At 35.2% G+C, this 15,994-nt stretch overlaps 1 protein-coding gene across 1 annotated transcript; it reads right to left on the bottom strand.

The window, feature by feature from the left end:
• On the bottom strand, positions 1-4,597 carry LOC123559581 (snaclec convulxin subunit beta-like). Its single transcript, XM_045351525.2, has 5 exons — positions 4,464-4,597; positions 3,853-3,994; positions 2,898-3,064; positions 947-1,108; positions 1-346 (listed from the first exon to the last, which is right to left on the bottom strand). Exons 1-5 carry the CDS (start codon positions 4,516-4,518, stop codon positions 72-74), a joined length of 801 nt encoding a protein of 266 aa, XP_045207460.2. The 5' UTR covers positions 4,519-4,597; the 3' UTR covers positions 1-71.
• Positions 4,598-15,994: the final 11,397 nt, after the last annotated feature.

Genomic DNA, 15,994 nt, shown 5'->3' with positions numbered 1-15,994 from the left:
TCAGTTTAATTTTTAGTTTTAATGCTATATATAATCATGTCAAATAAATTGCAGAAATAATCTCGCTTGTTTCAAGTACATCTGCATGTCACACATCCGTCATTTCCGACGTAAACACCGGAGTATCCGCCGGGACATGACTTCTGACAATCAATGTCCTGACAAGCAACCGTCGTCGTCGTCAAAACCTGGGTAGTTGATATAGATGTCGGTATCATTTTAGTTGTCGTGGATTTTCTCGTCGTTGTGGCTGTTGTTGTTGTTGTTGTAGCTGTTGTTGTTGTTGTTGTAGTTGTTTTAGTTGTTAAAGGAAGAGTAGTTTTCCTAGTGGTAGTCGGGATCATATCTAAAAATTGACTTTTGGCTTAGCGTAGATAGGTAGATAGATTTATTTCAGTAAAAGTATACATAAAACAAAGAGTATTATGAAAAAGATGCATGTGCTAAAACAAATAACAAACGTAATAAAATACATGTACAATTGAGCCACCAAAACCAGGGATAACACAACAAAGGGAGAACTCTCTTTCCTCTTATTTCCATAGTGGTCCCTAAACAAGCGTGGTTATATTCTAACAATTAAAGACACAAAATACATATATTTGCACGTATATTTTATAAATCCAGGAAAGTAGCCTGTAAGAACTCACAGATCATTTTAAGATTAACTTTTTTTTCTGTCAAGCTCTGTTGCGAAGCTTGCATCTTTTCGAGCAGAAACAAAATACGTATATTGTTCAGTGATTCGAACTCGTAAATACCTTATCCAGCGCAACACCGCATATCTTAATTAGTTTCATGGTCTAAAGTCCAACTTACTAGAATTCCTTTGAAAAAATGTCAGTTCAAAATATATGGCGGTTTGTATCTTTCTTGTTAATTTAAATAATTTGATACGTTTTATACATCAGTTGGATTATACACTGTGATAAAGGGGTATAATTACCATATTGGCATATAAAATCGTATGTATAAGGCCAGAGGCCGCAGGGTTCGTCCCACCAGTGACCGTGATCGTGGTACTGTAATACAACACAATCCTGGGCAAAATGAAACAAACCGCTTGGCTCTTTTTCGCCCCAGTACTTGAATCCATGGAGTTTGTGTCCTGGAAGACATTCAACATTCTATTTTAGTTTATTCTTACCTTTTTATTGATGCCAAAATCTCGCCAAACGAAAACTGTTTGTGGATGCGTTTCAACGTTGCTAACGAAACGCACACCACTTGGAAACCTTTGGTACCAAAATCATAATGATAGGTTGAATACCCTGCATGGCTGATGCCGTTATTCAGACTCTGGCTTCCAGTTAAGGCTAGAGTCATGTTCAAAGTTTTAGTAATAGTCTTCCGTGTCATCAATGGTACAGCTCCAGTATATCTGAGGGGAATGTTTGTACCTACTCGACAACGATACAGACTTCGCTCACAAAGTGACAATAACTTTAACATCCCTAGACGGCGGACAAAATTAGCAGACAGATCTATGGCAGTCGTTGGTCCAAAATGGTGGAACGATCTGCCTAGCTATCTGAAAAACATTCAGTCTGAAGCCAGCTTTAGATCAAAACTGAAAACACATTTATTTAGGAAGTTTTATGAACAATGAGTGTAGTCTTGTTAAAATACAAAATATCAGAAGTGGTGTAAAATAGTATTTATACATGTCCAAATCTCTAAATCTAAGTTCTAGAGTCCTGTTCATATTTTGTGTAAATGTGTGTTATGTAATTGTAAAGCGCAATAGAATATTTTATAATTTTTGCGCTATATAAATGCCATGTATTTTTTTTTTGTATTTGATTTAATCAGTGATACCAAAGTTATAAAATGTTGCAATTTTTAAAGCCATTTATTGTTCGTAAATTATGCTTATAACATTTTAATATATAAGGACTTTCGTATGAAAGGTATGCACATTTTCAAAAATAAAATTAAAAGATTCTAGCATAAAAATCAGGAGGAGTGTTTTCAGCTGTTGGCTTCGAATTGACCGAGGAAACTTACTAACAAAATGCAATTTTGTAAACGTATACATTTTGATAATATACGCAAAAGAACAGGTTTCAGTGGAATATAATGGCTTAAAAAGCTTTGATTTTGATATGATTTAGAGACTTGCAAATGCGAATACCTGGCTTAAAGTAAAGCTGTCATTTTGACAGGAACATCAGGAAAATGGAAATAATGAAGAAAAAACGGTATGGATGATACATAATTATATTTGAGCTTATTTTCAGATTGTACAGTGCTATTTGAGTAAGAAACCATGTAGCATTTCCTGCTATCGTTTGCAGGGAAGTTTGAAAATTGGCAAATTGAGCATTTTTCGTCTTCGGATTTCGCGACAAGGAGAACAGCAGAAATCAGTTCTTGCAAAATGTAAGCTATATGTTAGATATGTAATCCTGCTGGTTTGTTATCAGACACATGTTAATATTGCAATATTTATATTTCAGATGTGTGAGTACAGACTTTTGTGTGAGATTTTTTTGAGAGTTAAGTTGGCAACTGTCGTCCGAGAAGCTCTGAAAATAGTTTAGTGGGCCATATTTAATGATGAATATTAATATTTGGATATCCATTGCATCCCATGAAAACATATTAATTAAATAAATCCATGACAGACCCATATGATGTGGGGTGGTCAAGGGACATCTAATTATGATATGTGTAGCGCCGAGAAAGAGACTCATGTAATGCCTGCATGCACCGAAAGACAGACGCATATAATCTTGACGGGGGTCAAGGGACAGACCCATAATATTATGTTGTGTGCAGCGCTGAGGAACAGACCCATGTGATGCGTGCGTGCCGAGGGACTTTGCGTCATATGATGTTGGCGGGCGCCATCTTACCTTCTTCGCTTCATCAACAAAACTTAAGAACGAGGTTACCGTTGTCCCATTTATATTGTTCCTCCTGATCCCTGTCGTTGAGCCCTATCCACAGCCCTTTTGAGTCCGGGTCAAATTGCAGCCAGTGCAGCGCCTTCATCAGGAAGGACTGGGTTTGAGCATCTGGGATGGTTACCAATGTCCCGCCTCGGTGGTGACAATAATCCCTACAGTAATTATAATGAGACATAAGGATGACCAGAGAGTCCTCTAAACACTTTACAATTTGTCTTTTTCAAAGTTCTGTGATAAAATTTTTGAACAATGTCTATTAGTGTCAAAAGAAGACCAGATTTGATTTTTAGAAAAAAAGGCTTTGATAAACTTGGATGGAAAAGATATAAATCGTGGTTTTCTTCATGTTGATGGTAGGTAAACAAAATTTCATAATTAAGAATATCAAAAGAGGTACAAAATAACTCATTTAAATCGTTTTTCCTCCTGTTATGATGGTAATTAAAGATGTGATTTAAAGAAATTAACAGTGTTTGACATCAGAACAGAATTGAATACTAGTCGACAGACAGAAAAGCAAGTGTATTCATTACAGGGTTTTCTGGAATCTTTGTTTATACAAAAACAAAAAATGAACAAAGTTGACAACAGATCATTTTAACAGTTTGCTGTCTCAAAGTTTCGTTAAGTGGAACACTAATATCAACAGGTTTTAAGATGCTGTGGAGTATCTATACAGGTGTTGTCGTGTGTTTATGAACGAAATCAACGTTGTTGATTAATTAATAGCAGTTTATACCAGTAATTGCCTTCTTAGTAAAACAAACAAAACCTTCTAAATCATGTAGATTTAACCTTGCGACTTATATTTTGAGACAGACCCCTGCCTGCCAGTGACTGTAATTTTATTAATTATTAAAGATATTATCTTTCTCAAAAGTTGACATCCTTTTTTTATTTTTTACTTCTCTGTTGTACAATTTGCCATATTGAGACGTACCTGGCGTCTCTCCAGTATGTTGGGTGTCCTATAACAAACTCTATACAGTACCGGTCATACGTAAACAGTCTGGAAGAACGGTGTACATTGTGTGGACATCGGTGTAGGTCGCGGTTAGAATCTTGCAGCAGAAATGCTAGAACTAGACCAAAAATAAAAACAATGTACATGTAGTTACAATATCAATGTACTGATGCTAAATGCTAGATGTAAAATCTTTTTGCTCGATTATATACGTTTCTAGCGGGCATCGACCGTTTACATGCAACAAAATCATGCTCCCCCTACATATACTAGCCGTAACATAAAGATTCCCAGGTTTCACTATAAAAGAAGGTGCCAAAGTATGGTAACAGATTAGTGCTTATTAAAGTCAATTTATTACATAAAGTTTCCAAGTTTATAATAGTTTTATTTTCATTCTGAAGCCTTCTGAGACCACATATAAAATCCATCCGATATGCTAGTTCCCAAGAAAATATATCAATTACGGAACCTCTGAAAACAAATTGTTAGGGTAGATTTAGGCACAGAACATCCTTAAATACGAAATATGACATCTGTTTCACACAAAAAAAAAAAAACACATATTTTATCTACAAAATACTTACCTGTATGTAAAAAAAGAAAGTCCACAAAAACTATTAATCTCACACGTATTTTCATAGTGTGATAGGACAGAAATTAGGTCTAAGATTACGTTGTTCTGTCATGTATATCCTAATAGCAAAGGTTCTTATCTACTGACATATACTGACACAATTTATTCTTAATTCTAACACGACCAGCAAATAACCTACATACATGTAGAGCAAAATCAATCTCGGTATTCTGCAATAAACCACTCGCGTGCAATGACGTCATCTAATGCAGGTGCGTAGCACGGTCGCAAAAAGTAGTTACCATTTTTCTAACACTGTTGATACTATCATGTCGTGTTAGAATCGAAATGATAAGTTCCCAAGTGTGACTTATCGTAGAATAAACCGAGTTTTTCGTTCAGATGCGAAACAATATATCACTCAGGCCTACGGCCTTCGTAATATATTCTTACGCATAAGAACGAAAAACTCGGGTTATTCTACGATAAACCACGTTTGGGAAATTATTATTTCTTAAATGATTTTCATTACAACTCAGATATTTTTTATTATTTCTATGCATTTTCTGAATTAATGTTAACACAAGTTAAAGCATACCAAAAGTTCCTTCTAGGGCACATCTATATAAATATATAATGACCATCTTGTAAAATTTTGGTTGCAATGTCTGTTTTATACTGCCAAAAAATATCAGGTAAGTATTTACATAAATTGTTAAATCCAACAACAAATTAAATCTGTTACCTCTTTCAGTAGAGTAAATACGGCAATAAGACATTGACCTGGTCAATCTATTATGAGTCGATGTGTGAATTCATTGCACATAATTAGAGGGTCACAATGGGGTTTGTTTTCATATATTAACCATGCATTTGAAGGTAACGATAATATTTGGTTGTTTACATTTAAATTTCCTGATATATGTCTATCAGGTGAATGTACATATGTTATTTTCAGGAGGAAATAAAAGAATCATTTAATCATCCTCGGGTTTAGTATTGTGTAACCCATGGATTCCCCCCAATTGAGAAAGAATACTTTAACGTCAGAGGTTATTTCTAAGGTCACGGAGTTTAATTGGCCAGCTTGTAATTACAACAGCTTTCGTCATCAGTAGCTCAGTCAAGTGTGACTTATTGAATTAAGATATTCCTTCTCAAGAGAAGGAATAATAACAGTATTTACCAAGTAGATTACACATTATTTCGCAAGGCCAGAACTTCTGAATTTACTACGTCACACCATGTAAGAAATATTAATCATATTCCAATAGCCGCCGCCCTCAAGTGACTGAGAAGAAGTGATGGAGAAAAATTGTTTCATTATTTTTTTGATAATGGTGTTGTTTCATTTCTTGATCTTGTTATACAGAAGTATAAACAATAAAAAATTAAGTTTCCTCATTGAGCGTTCATATGATTAATGTTTATTTTACAGTACGAGTTAAGACTCAGGAGCTCCATGTTACAACAACTGAATTATTATTGCCTTCAAGAATTCTTTCCACTATAAAAGAACTTCTCCAATTCAATTCAAGCTAGAGTCCCTAGTACTAGTTCATTTACTCAGGATATAGTTGTCATATTGCAAAGTGTCTGGAACTGCTCCGGATACAACTGTCACATCCCAAAGTGTCTTGATTATAAAATTTATAATCTTCTCCGGTACTGTCGCCACATAAGGTGTGTTCTGCATAAATAACGCCTTTTTGTTCTGCGGCTACATTCGTCATATCGCAGTGCCTTGTGTATAAGTTTGTATTCCTCAGTAATTGCCGTATCGCTAATTGTCTTGGGCATAAATATGTGAATCTGCTCCGGGTATAATCATCACCTCGCAAAGTGACTTCTGTATTAATATATAATCTTCCCTGTGTGCAATCGCAAGACTAATGATGTTCCGGCGGTTCTCTTCGTACCTAAAAACAAATTTACACCAATACACAAGTCATTTTGCGATATGGTGACAGTACCTAGAGCAGATTACGTATGCAAAACACATTTTGCGATATGGCGATTATATTCGGAGCAAATTGCATAAACACAGGACATCTTGTGATGAAGCCGCTATATCGCAAAATGTGTTTTGTGTACGTAATCTACTCCAGCCACTGTCCACATATCGCAAAACATGTGTTTTACTGCTCCTGGCACTGTCTCCATATCACAAAATGTGTTTTGTGTACGTAATCTGCTCCAGGCACTCTCCCCATACCGCAAAATGTGTTTTGTGTACGTAATCTGCTCCAGGCACTGTCCCCATATCGCAAAATGTGTTTTCTGTAAGTAATCTACTTCAGGCACTGTCCCCATATCGCGAAATGTGTTGCACTTTTCCCATATCGTGTAATGTGTTACACTGTCCCCATATCGCAAAATGTGTTGCACTGTCCCCATATCGCAAAACATGTGTTTTACTGTTCCTGGCACTGTCCCCATATCACAAAATGTATTTTGTGTACGTAATCTGCTCCAGGCACTTTCCCCATACCGCAAAATGTGTTTTCTGTACGCTATCTGCTCCAGGCACTGTCCTCATATCGCAAAATGTATTTTCTGTACGTTATCTGCCCCAGGCACTGTCCTCATGGCACTGTCCCCATACCGCCAAATAAGTTTTGTGTACGATATCTGCTCAAGGCACTGTCCCCATATCACAAAATGTGTTTTCTGTACGTAATCTTCTCCAGGCACTGTCACCATATCGCTAAATGTGCTGAACTGTCCCCATATCGCAAAACGTGTTTTGTGTACGTAATCTGCTCCAGGCACTGACCCCATATCGCAAAATGTGTTTTGTGTATGTAATCTGCTCAAGGCACTGTCCCCATCTCGCAAAATGTGTTGCACTGTCCCCATATCGCAAAATATGTTTTGTACGTAATCTGCTCCAGGCACTGACCCCATATCGCAAAATGTGTTTTGTGTACGTAATCTGCTCAAGGCACTGTCCCCATATCGCAAAATGTGTTTTGTGTACGTAATCTGCTCAAGGCACTGTCCCCATATCACAAAATGTGTTTTGTGTACGTAATCTGCTCAAGGCACTGACTCCATATCACAAAATGTGTTTTGTGTACGTAATCTGCTCAAGGCACTGACCCCATATCGCAAAATGTGTTTTGTGTACGTAATCTGCTCAAGGCACTGTCCCCATATCGCAAAATGTGTTGCACTGTCCCCATATCGCAAAACGTGTTTTGTGTACGTAATCTGCTCAAGGCACTGTCCCCATATCGCAAAATGTGTTGCACTGTCCCCATATCGCAAAATGTGTTTTGTGTACGTAATCTGCTCAAGGCGCTGTCACCATCTCGCAAAATATGTTGCACTCTCCCCATATCGCAAAACGTGTTTTGTGTACGTAATCTGCTCAAGGCACTGTCCCCATATCGCAAAATGTGTTGCACTGTTCCCATATCGCAAAATGTGTTACACTGTCCCCATATCGCAAAACGTGTTTTGTGTACGTAATCTGCTCAAGGCGCTGTCCCCATATCGCAAAATGTGTTGCACTGTCCCCATATCACAAAATGTGTTTTGTGTACGTAATCTGCTCAAGGCGCTGTCTCCATATCACAAAATGTGTTTTGTGTACGTAATCTGCTCAAGGCGCTGTCTCCATCTCGCAAAATGTGTTGCACTGTCCCCATATCGCAAAATGTGTTTTGTGTACGTAATCTGCTCAAGGCGCTGTCTCCATATCGCAAAACGTGTTTTGTGTACGTAATCTGCTCAAGGCGCTGTCTCCATATCACAGAATGTGTTTTGTGTACGTAATCTGCTCAAGGCGCTGTCCCCATATCGCAAAACGTGTTTTGTGTACGTAATCTGCTCAAGGCGCTGTCCCCATATCGCAAAATGTGCTGCACTGTCCCAAAATCGCGAAATGTGTTTTGTGTATACGTAATCAGCTCCAGGCACTATCCCTATATCGCAAAATGATTTGTGTACATGCAGTATACTTTAAGTATTGTCGCCATATCTCAGTTACCTGTGTATATATAACCGGCTCCAGGTACTGTCGCCATATGCAAAGTGTCCTTTGTACACGTAGTCTACTCTAGGTATATTTGTCTATTCGCAAATTCTTTGTAAACGCATGTTATTCTTTAACAGATCACTTTGGCATTTCATTCATGAATTGTGATAGATAGACTTGTAATATACTGACATTAAATTATGAAGATTATATTTACACAATAAAATTGCTACAAAACATATATTCTTTGTCAAACTTTCAAGGTAGACAAACTTTAAAGCTTGTATGCAAACATCGAATGCTTAACTACCGAATTTTGTTTACAGTTGCGGCGAAATGTGCTTCTGAACGATACAAGTGACATCATCATAACTATTAGACAAAAAACTGAGATCGAAAATCAGAACAAAAATACCATCGTTTACATTACCGGAAACAAAAAGAATGAAAGAAATTAAAAGCTATCTTCTTCTCTGTCTCCGTCTTGGCGCCACGTGACTGGCACGTGACCTCGCAAAGACGACAACCTTATTCTGAGGTAGAGACCGCGACATTGGCACCCAACCGTTTACACTGTTTCTATATCTGAAACTAAATACTTTTCGATGAACAATTACACGATTTGCAGAAGTATTTCGAGTTTCTAATGATCGTTTGAGCGTTGGTTGCGGAAACCGATGACATTTTGCACGTGCGTTCCAGAAGGCTACCATTAATTATTATATCAAACCTCGTTTCATATAATAAAGTTATCAAGCTGTTATATCCCGATAAAGAAAGAGTTAAAGTCGAATTCTATTTAAGATTTTCATAATTGTAACTTTATATGCTCTAAGATTTAATTATATTCTATCTTTCCGAAACCTATGAAACTGTCTGCTGACGGTAAAATAGTGTGCGAAATGGATATCATAGGGCTTCTTGTATTAAGTTAGACATTTCTTCCGAGAAGAAAAACAAAAGCATCAACAATATTATGTTGAAACAAAGTATATCAAACAACCATTTATTTTTTTTTTATCTAACTATTTCTATTTCGTTCTTATTTTCTCCGAATGAGTATAAAACTTTACACTGGCTGAAACTATGAAAGGCATAACAAATTAAATGAAACTAAACATACTGAACAAAAAAAGAAGAAAATTTGCCTTTCCGATCTGGGAATAAATCTAAGCGATATAAAGTTTATTTGTCATATTACAAGATACATAACATATAAACTCAAATTATATATGATATTATATGATGATGTATTAGCCATTTATGGTCCATTAACAAAGCATCCATATATATAGTACGAAAAACTTTGGTAATGCAGCTAATCACATTAATAGTCAATATGCAACACAAAATTCAGCATTAGTTTGAGAGAAAATAAACATGTTGATGTACATACGTAATATCGTGCAGAATAGTATCTTCTTCTGAGCAATTCTAACAATTAATCTTTTCCAGCAGTATTAATACTAAATGTTTGGGAATATCTGTTCTTTCAAAAGACATATATTCGTGCACATGTTAATAATTTTCTTAATTCATCTTTTTTTGTAGAATTCTTCAACTCACTAAATTTTACATAATTTGGCGATGCCAAAAAATATTTCAAGAAGTATTGCTTCCGTTAGGCTTAGTGAATATTCTATCACAAAATGATATTCGTCTTCTACAGTGTTACATATTCGACATTTTCTCGCATCTATTGCAGCTTCACTATGAACTTCATTTTGACGGATTTGTTTATTTAACATTATTTTTCTATCAAATATTGTTTGTAACCCTGCCACGAAAATAATAATAAATTCTAGACTTTGAAATTGTTAGGCCGGTTCTATCTGTAGGCCTCGTATTGAGTAGCATGTTCTAGGTTTATACTATTTTTCTAAGATAAAAATAGTGTTCCTGATGAAATGTGTCTTTGTACAGATGTTATCGTCCGCCAGTAGATTACAGTCACTTGTCAGCTATTCGGCTTTTATTTCTGAGAATCAGCCATAAAAGTAGGGTGGTGATATTTATCCGCGATATAACTGTAGGGTGGAGATATTTATACACCTGTCAAATGTGGGCGATGACACCGCTACTGAAGCAGAGCATGATTCCAGAGAGAAACTGAATTTTAAGTTTACATGAAAAAAATATCCGACAATGTTAAATTAACCAATTAGTACCGGTAATCACGTCTGTATGTAAGAGCTAAGAAACATTTGTAGAAAACTGACAGTTTAATTGACTGCATGGGGGTTAGACAGATTTACACTACTGTGATGTGTACACTTTGTTTTTATACCACTTGAATCAAAATTAACTAAAAACAAAAGATCTTTTATTCCCTCATACAGATTTCAATATACAAATGTAAATATTTTCCTATGGCCGGTTAATATCAATATACTCTCGGTTATTACTTTACTAAATGCACTCAGCACCCTTAAGCTACTTCATAAGATTGTCATAAAATTATTAAAATAAATGTCATATAAATGTAACATTTATATATATCAAAATTAATATATTCTGTATCTTATATACAGATGAAATACGACATGTGCCTAACTATATGAACAAACAGGAAAATAGAATAAAGACAGGAAATATTTCAGTGTTAGTGTCGGCTTTTAGTATCGGTTACTCTTTCTATATGTTTGTACTCTGAAGGCATGAAAAGCTGCTCCGGGACCTTTTCATATAATCACGATCGAAAACCTATTATCTAGACAAATATTTGATTAAATTGTTTAGCCCAACTCTGACAAAAAAGGAACATAAAAGTACAATATTCCGGGAGATTCCGTACAAACGCCTCATCGACCCTGAGTAAATAAACTCACAGGTGTTCTGGTATTTAATACTACATGCTATTTTCACATGGTACATTATATTTATATATTATTTTGAAATGTACAGCAAACTTAAGTGCCAGCTATTGTATGGAACAAAAAGTCTTTGGGCAAAATTTATTGTAAATATCGCAGACCTTTAGTTCTAGAGAAGTTCAGGATATCTCTAGGACGCAACATTTTTATGGAGTTTTTTTTTTTTTCAGGTAATGTTCTGTGGGCTAAATTTCTTGTAAATGTCCATATCATTTGATTTCCAGCAAATTCTGTACATTAGTTTAAGTAGGTACAACTACTGGTAAGATCATGTACATCAGGAAAAATATGTGGTCTTAAATGTCAACATATTTCAGAGTCAGACTGTGACGACTTCTCTTCCAGAAAATGATTTTTTCTGCAGTACCCGTTATAAAATGTCATTGTTATAAGAAATTTGTATCATTGTTAGTTCCCCAACCTCCAACACAGCTTTCGATAATACACATCCCACAAATCATCGTTATTATTTTATATGCAAATGCAGTTTGGAAACTCTTTTTATATATTCAAATTTGCAGAAATAAAGGAACAAAATCACTGTAATGTGTGGTGAGTTTGGGTGATATTGGCGTAATTTGTCGGTCACATGTGTTCCGTGTTATACTAGCTCTAATCAAGTACTCCTCACACTGTACGGACAGGTTCCAATCAAGTACGGCTATTAATCATGTCACCAGGCGTTTTCGTGGCGTTGATGAAGTGGTCCGCAGTTTTCTCCTAATAATTCACAACAACTGCTATTATCTTGTACAAAACAAATACATAATCATGAAATTTGCAATTTGAATGAAATAAAACATAACAACAAACAGAAAAATATATAAATCCATAGCTAGTAAGGAACTGTAAAATGCCTGTATAAATTCGAAAATTGCATGCTCTGTAAACCATTTCCTTTTTAAATGAATACAAATATTATTAACAAACATGATCGGAAAAGAACGTTGCCTGGTAGCATTTATTTAGATTTATTTATGATACAATTTACTCCTCGACCACGTTTAACCAGGAATCAACAACAACAACAACATTTATTTCTTTGATAAAGAAGACTTAAAATCAATTAAGAGTAGGCCTATAAAACGTGTCTAAATTTTGTTGCTGTAACTTCTTCTAAAGTGATATATATCATGGACATACGGCAGAATGCTTGATCATTTTGTATAATTATAAGGAGGAAGCTTCAGAAAAAAATACATGTAGCCAAAACTGGACAGAGAACGAGATAAAAATTTAGCCTTTCTAAGTACTTATTAAGTAAATTTAACATTATATGTAAGTTTAACTTAAGACTTTGATTTTGATAAATACAGACCACATTTACCATAAAATATTATGAAATATTATTATATATAAAAATCTAAATTTTGCACCGACTATTTGATCTACGTCATTTAGGATAATCCTAGGGTGCTCTTTTTGAAGTTCGATTCTAATCAACCCGGAATATTTTCATATATATGTATGTGTTGTTTCGAGCAACACAGCCTTTATACTGAAACATGAGCACACCAGAAATAAAAACAAAGCCGACAGACGTTTACAGTGCCTAGTTAAGCACCTTTCAAAAAACAATAAAATCAATTAACAGTTCATTTGTGTTTATCTGTACTTGTAAAACAATACTTGTACTATCTACTGGTATCAGGGAATGACTCTTGTTTCCTAGCGGCTTATCAGCTTTTGTGTATTTCATACGGTTCCCTAGAACGTCTGTTCTGACTCAAGACGATTAGCAAAAATTGCATCAAAAAGAAAATACTCGATTCAAAGCTGCACGATAGTTTTTTGATCAAACAATAGATTAATTACATTTGTCATTATTGTCGCAGTACTTTAAAAACGGAAACAGAAAATTTGGCAAAACATTGTTTTATGTTTTAAGGATTTTACAAGATATTTAAGTGTACGGAACTTGTCTTTAATGACAAAGAAATTTGACTTGCATTGAAATCCGAAAATTGTTTATGAAAGATGTATCGCTTTTCGATATATTATACTTTTTTTATATTTGTACCCGTTTAAAGTTTCGGAAGTATGCAAGAAATTATCTAAACTGACTTTTTTCTCCATATTTTATCAATGACTTTTAATGGCATTGATCAGCGCTGATGCTTACTAAGCGACTAAGCCGTAATTATCAGTATGTAGCTAGTAAATTGTGACATTTTCTTTTTCTTTAAACATTGCACAAACAAATACAGTTTTGCTGTTCTTGACGATAGTTTTAATTATATTAATAAAACATACCACAAAATAGAACCACATTTACATCTTTAATCAGCTTTAAGTTATTATCAGATTGAGGTTTTACGCGTCCGGCTATCTCCACGGCCGACGTGTCAACCTGACAGGGACGCTGGGCTTACAAATTCCCCATCAAGGCTATCAAGGAAGGAGTCGATATTTCTGCCCATCATTCCTGCCATTCTACAAGAAATCAGCACCATAAATTGGTGGTAAAATTTTAAAATCCGTAATAAATCAAATGTAACGGTGGTAATTTACGACGTCCGTCACGTGCTGTAGCCTCGATTTGGATCGCGTGAAACTATCGAATTCTGATTTTATCACGACATGTGATGATTTGTGGCAAAGACGATTAAAAGCCAAAATATCAAATCTCAAGTCAGAACGTTATGAAATTTCAGCTTACTTTTTTATTCGTTTTCATATTCAAATGCTTATGAAAGTTATTTTACTGAACTATGCCATTTATTATTAGTTCAAGGGTTATCAAGTGGAAAAATGAACATACCACATGTATACAAGTTTCTACGTAAAATCAATTTTAGATAATAAATAGTTTTATTCAAACAAAAGAAATATAGCATTACAAAAAGTCCAGCTATTTGCCCAGCTTCCATATTCACACGGTATAATGAATAAAGCATATACACTCATATAAACATTTTTAATTTGCACCGTCTGATTGTATTAAAATTGTAAACATGAGAAAACGAATATATTTTACGTACATTTAATACAATCTTCACCTTATCGGCTATTGCTATTTCTCATGAAATCTGCCTAAAATAAATGCATTTGCCTAGATTTTCAGGTTTTCACCATATGAAAACGTTAGGCGAAAAATGCGATATTAATTAAGTAATTTAGAAAAATAAATCTGATTAAAAAGTGTGCACTATAGTTTTCCCTAAAGTCTCTTCTTAAAAATCAAATTGTAGTATGATTGGTGCCAACGTTTTAAGCAGTATTTTTACTTTCGTACGGATGTTTTGGATTTGCAAATTGGCTATGTTTTATGTACTGATTTGGGAGTAGAAATAAAAAGTTGAAAGTTATTTCGAGGGAATGCCGGACGAACGTTTGCGCGAAGTCCATCGTGATCCTGTAATACGGAAATTGGTAATGTAACAATGTAAGCGGTTTGTTTGTTTTACGAGACATAACTAGGGACGGTTGAGTATAATCCTTTATATATACTCGGAAGTTCAGGGAAGATCATCCAGTATCAAGCCTATATTTGAGTCAAGTGGTACACTTAAATATTACATTGTAGGATGGACTGCAGTGTTCCACTTATTTGAGAGATTATGGAGACTTTAGCTGGTTCGGGATTTCAATAAATGATTCCGGAACGTATAAAATGCCGTGCAGGAATAAACTATAGCTTTTCAACAAATAATATGTACTTCGAACTACCAGCTTACCTGCAGAACAGAACAGAACAAAACAGAACTTTATTGAAAAAGCACAGATTACAAAATATCATTTCACAAAACATATATATACAAGAAATTCACAAGCGGGTATTGGTATTGGTGATATATACATTTTATGTTTGTGGGGACAATGGTTAATCTTTTTCGTTTGTTTTATCTAAATTTGATATATATTGCAGAAATACATAAAACGGACGATAAGAGTGCTAATAGATTATATACACGGACAGGGGCAGTAATCGCCGATTGTCTAACCCGTACACCTACATAATATTAATGATTATACAAATGTACATTACATTGTATAACGAATTGTCAGCAGCTCTGATTTATTTGGGAAACAACAAATTCTGTTTGATATCTCTGAGTAAATTGATTGAATTTACATTTGTATAATCACGTTCAAGTGCAACATAAGTGGGAGATATTATCTCGAACGATCTGATACAAATGTATAGATCGTGGGAGGCAATCTCCTGGTCTGGCAGACCGAGACTATGTCAGTCAGCACTGGCACTACTGTGGCATTCCCAGGCCGTCGTCGGAATTCTCCCCGCGCTCTATCGAAATGTCTTTGGGACGTCGTCGTCTTTAACTGCGACGTTGATACTGTCAGGCACAGGTGACTGGATTCACCGCCGAGCAAAATTATATAACATGTGAAAAAATAATTATAAGAATGTCTACCGTCTATACTTTTTAAAAGATTTTTGTTGAAAGGATTTCTATCGGCGAATATTCATAAAAATGTAATTTCATATTGACAAAATCAATAGAAAAAAAAATGAGTACTGAAAAATAAAGCTGTGGGTTAATGTATAACTTTTGATTTAAAAATGTTTGCGTCTGTGCAGTGAGAAGTTGTCTTTCTATGTGATAGAGAAAAAAAGAAGTAAAGTTTCAGATCTGCATCTCCAATAACGTTCTCTCTACTTCAGCTGACTCCGCCTGTAGGCAGAACTATTTGAGAATTGCTTGAAAGTCCCGCCCACTGCGC

This window comes from Mercenaria mercenaria, chromosome 15 (genome assembly GCF_021730395.1).
Source record: "Mercenaria mercenaria strain notata chromosome 15, MADL_Memer_1, whole genome shotgun sequence".
Taxonomy (NCBI): Eukaryota; Metazoa; Mollusca; class Bivalvia; order Venerida; family Veneridae; genus Mercenaria; species Mercenaria mercenaria.
The sequence above is the reverse complement of the archived record's forward strand: the minus strand, read 5'-3'. Positions and strand labels throughout refer to the sequence as shown.

What these genes read in the sequence shown, in the direction of transcription:
- LOC123559581 (XM_045351525.2), bottom strand. Translation starts at nt 4,518, where the DNA reads ATGAAAATACGTGTGAGATTAATAGTTTTTGTGGACTTTCTTTTTTTA. An exon ending in CTTTCTTTTTTTACATACAG is followed by an intron (nt 3,995 to 4,463) that starts GTAAGTATTTTG and finishes TTTTTGGTCTAG; the next exon opens with TTCTAGCATTTCTGCTGCAA. An exon ending in CGATTTTATATGCCAATATG is followed by an intron (nt 347 to 946) that starts GTAATTATACCC and finishes GTCAATTTTTAG; the next exon opens with ATATGATCCCGACTACCACT.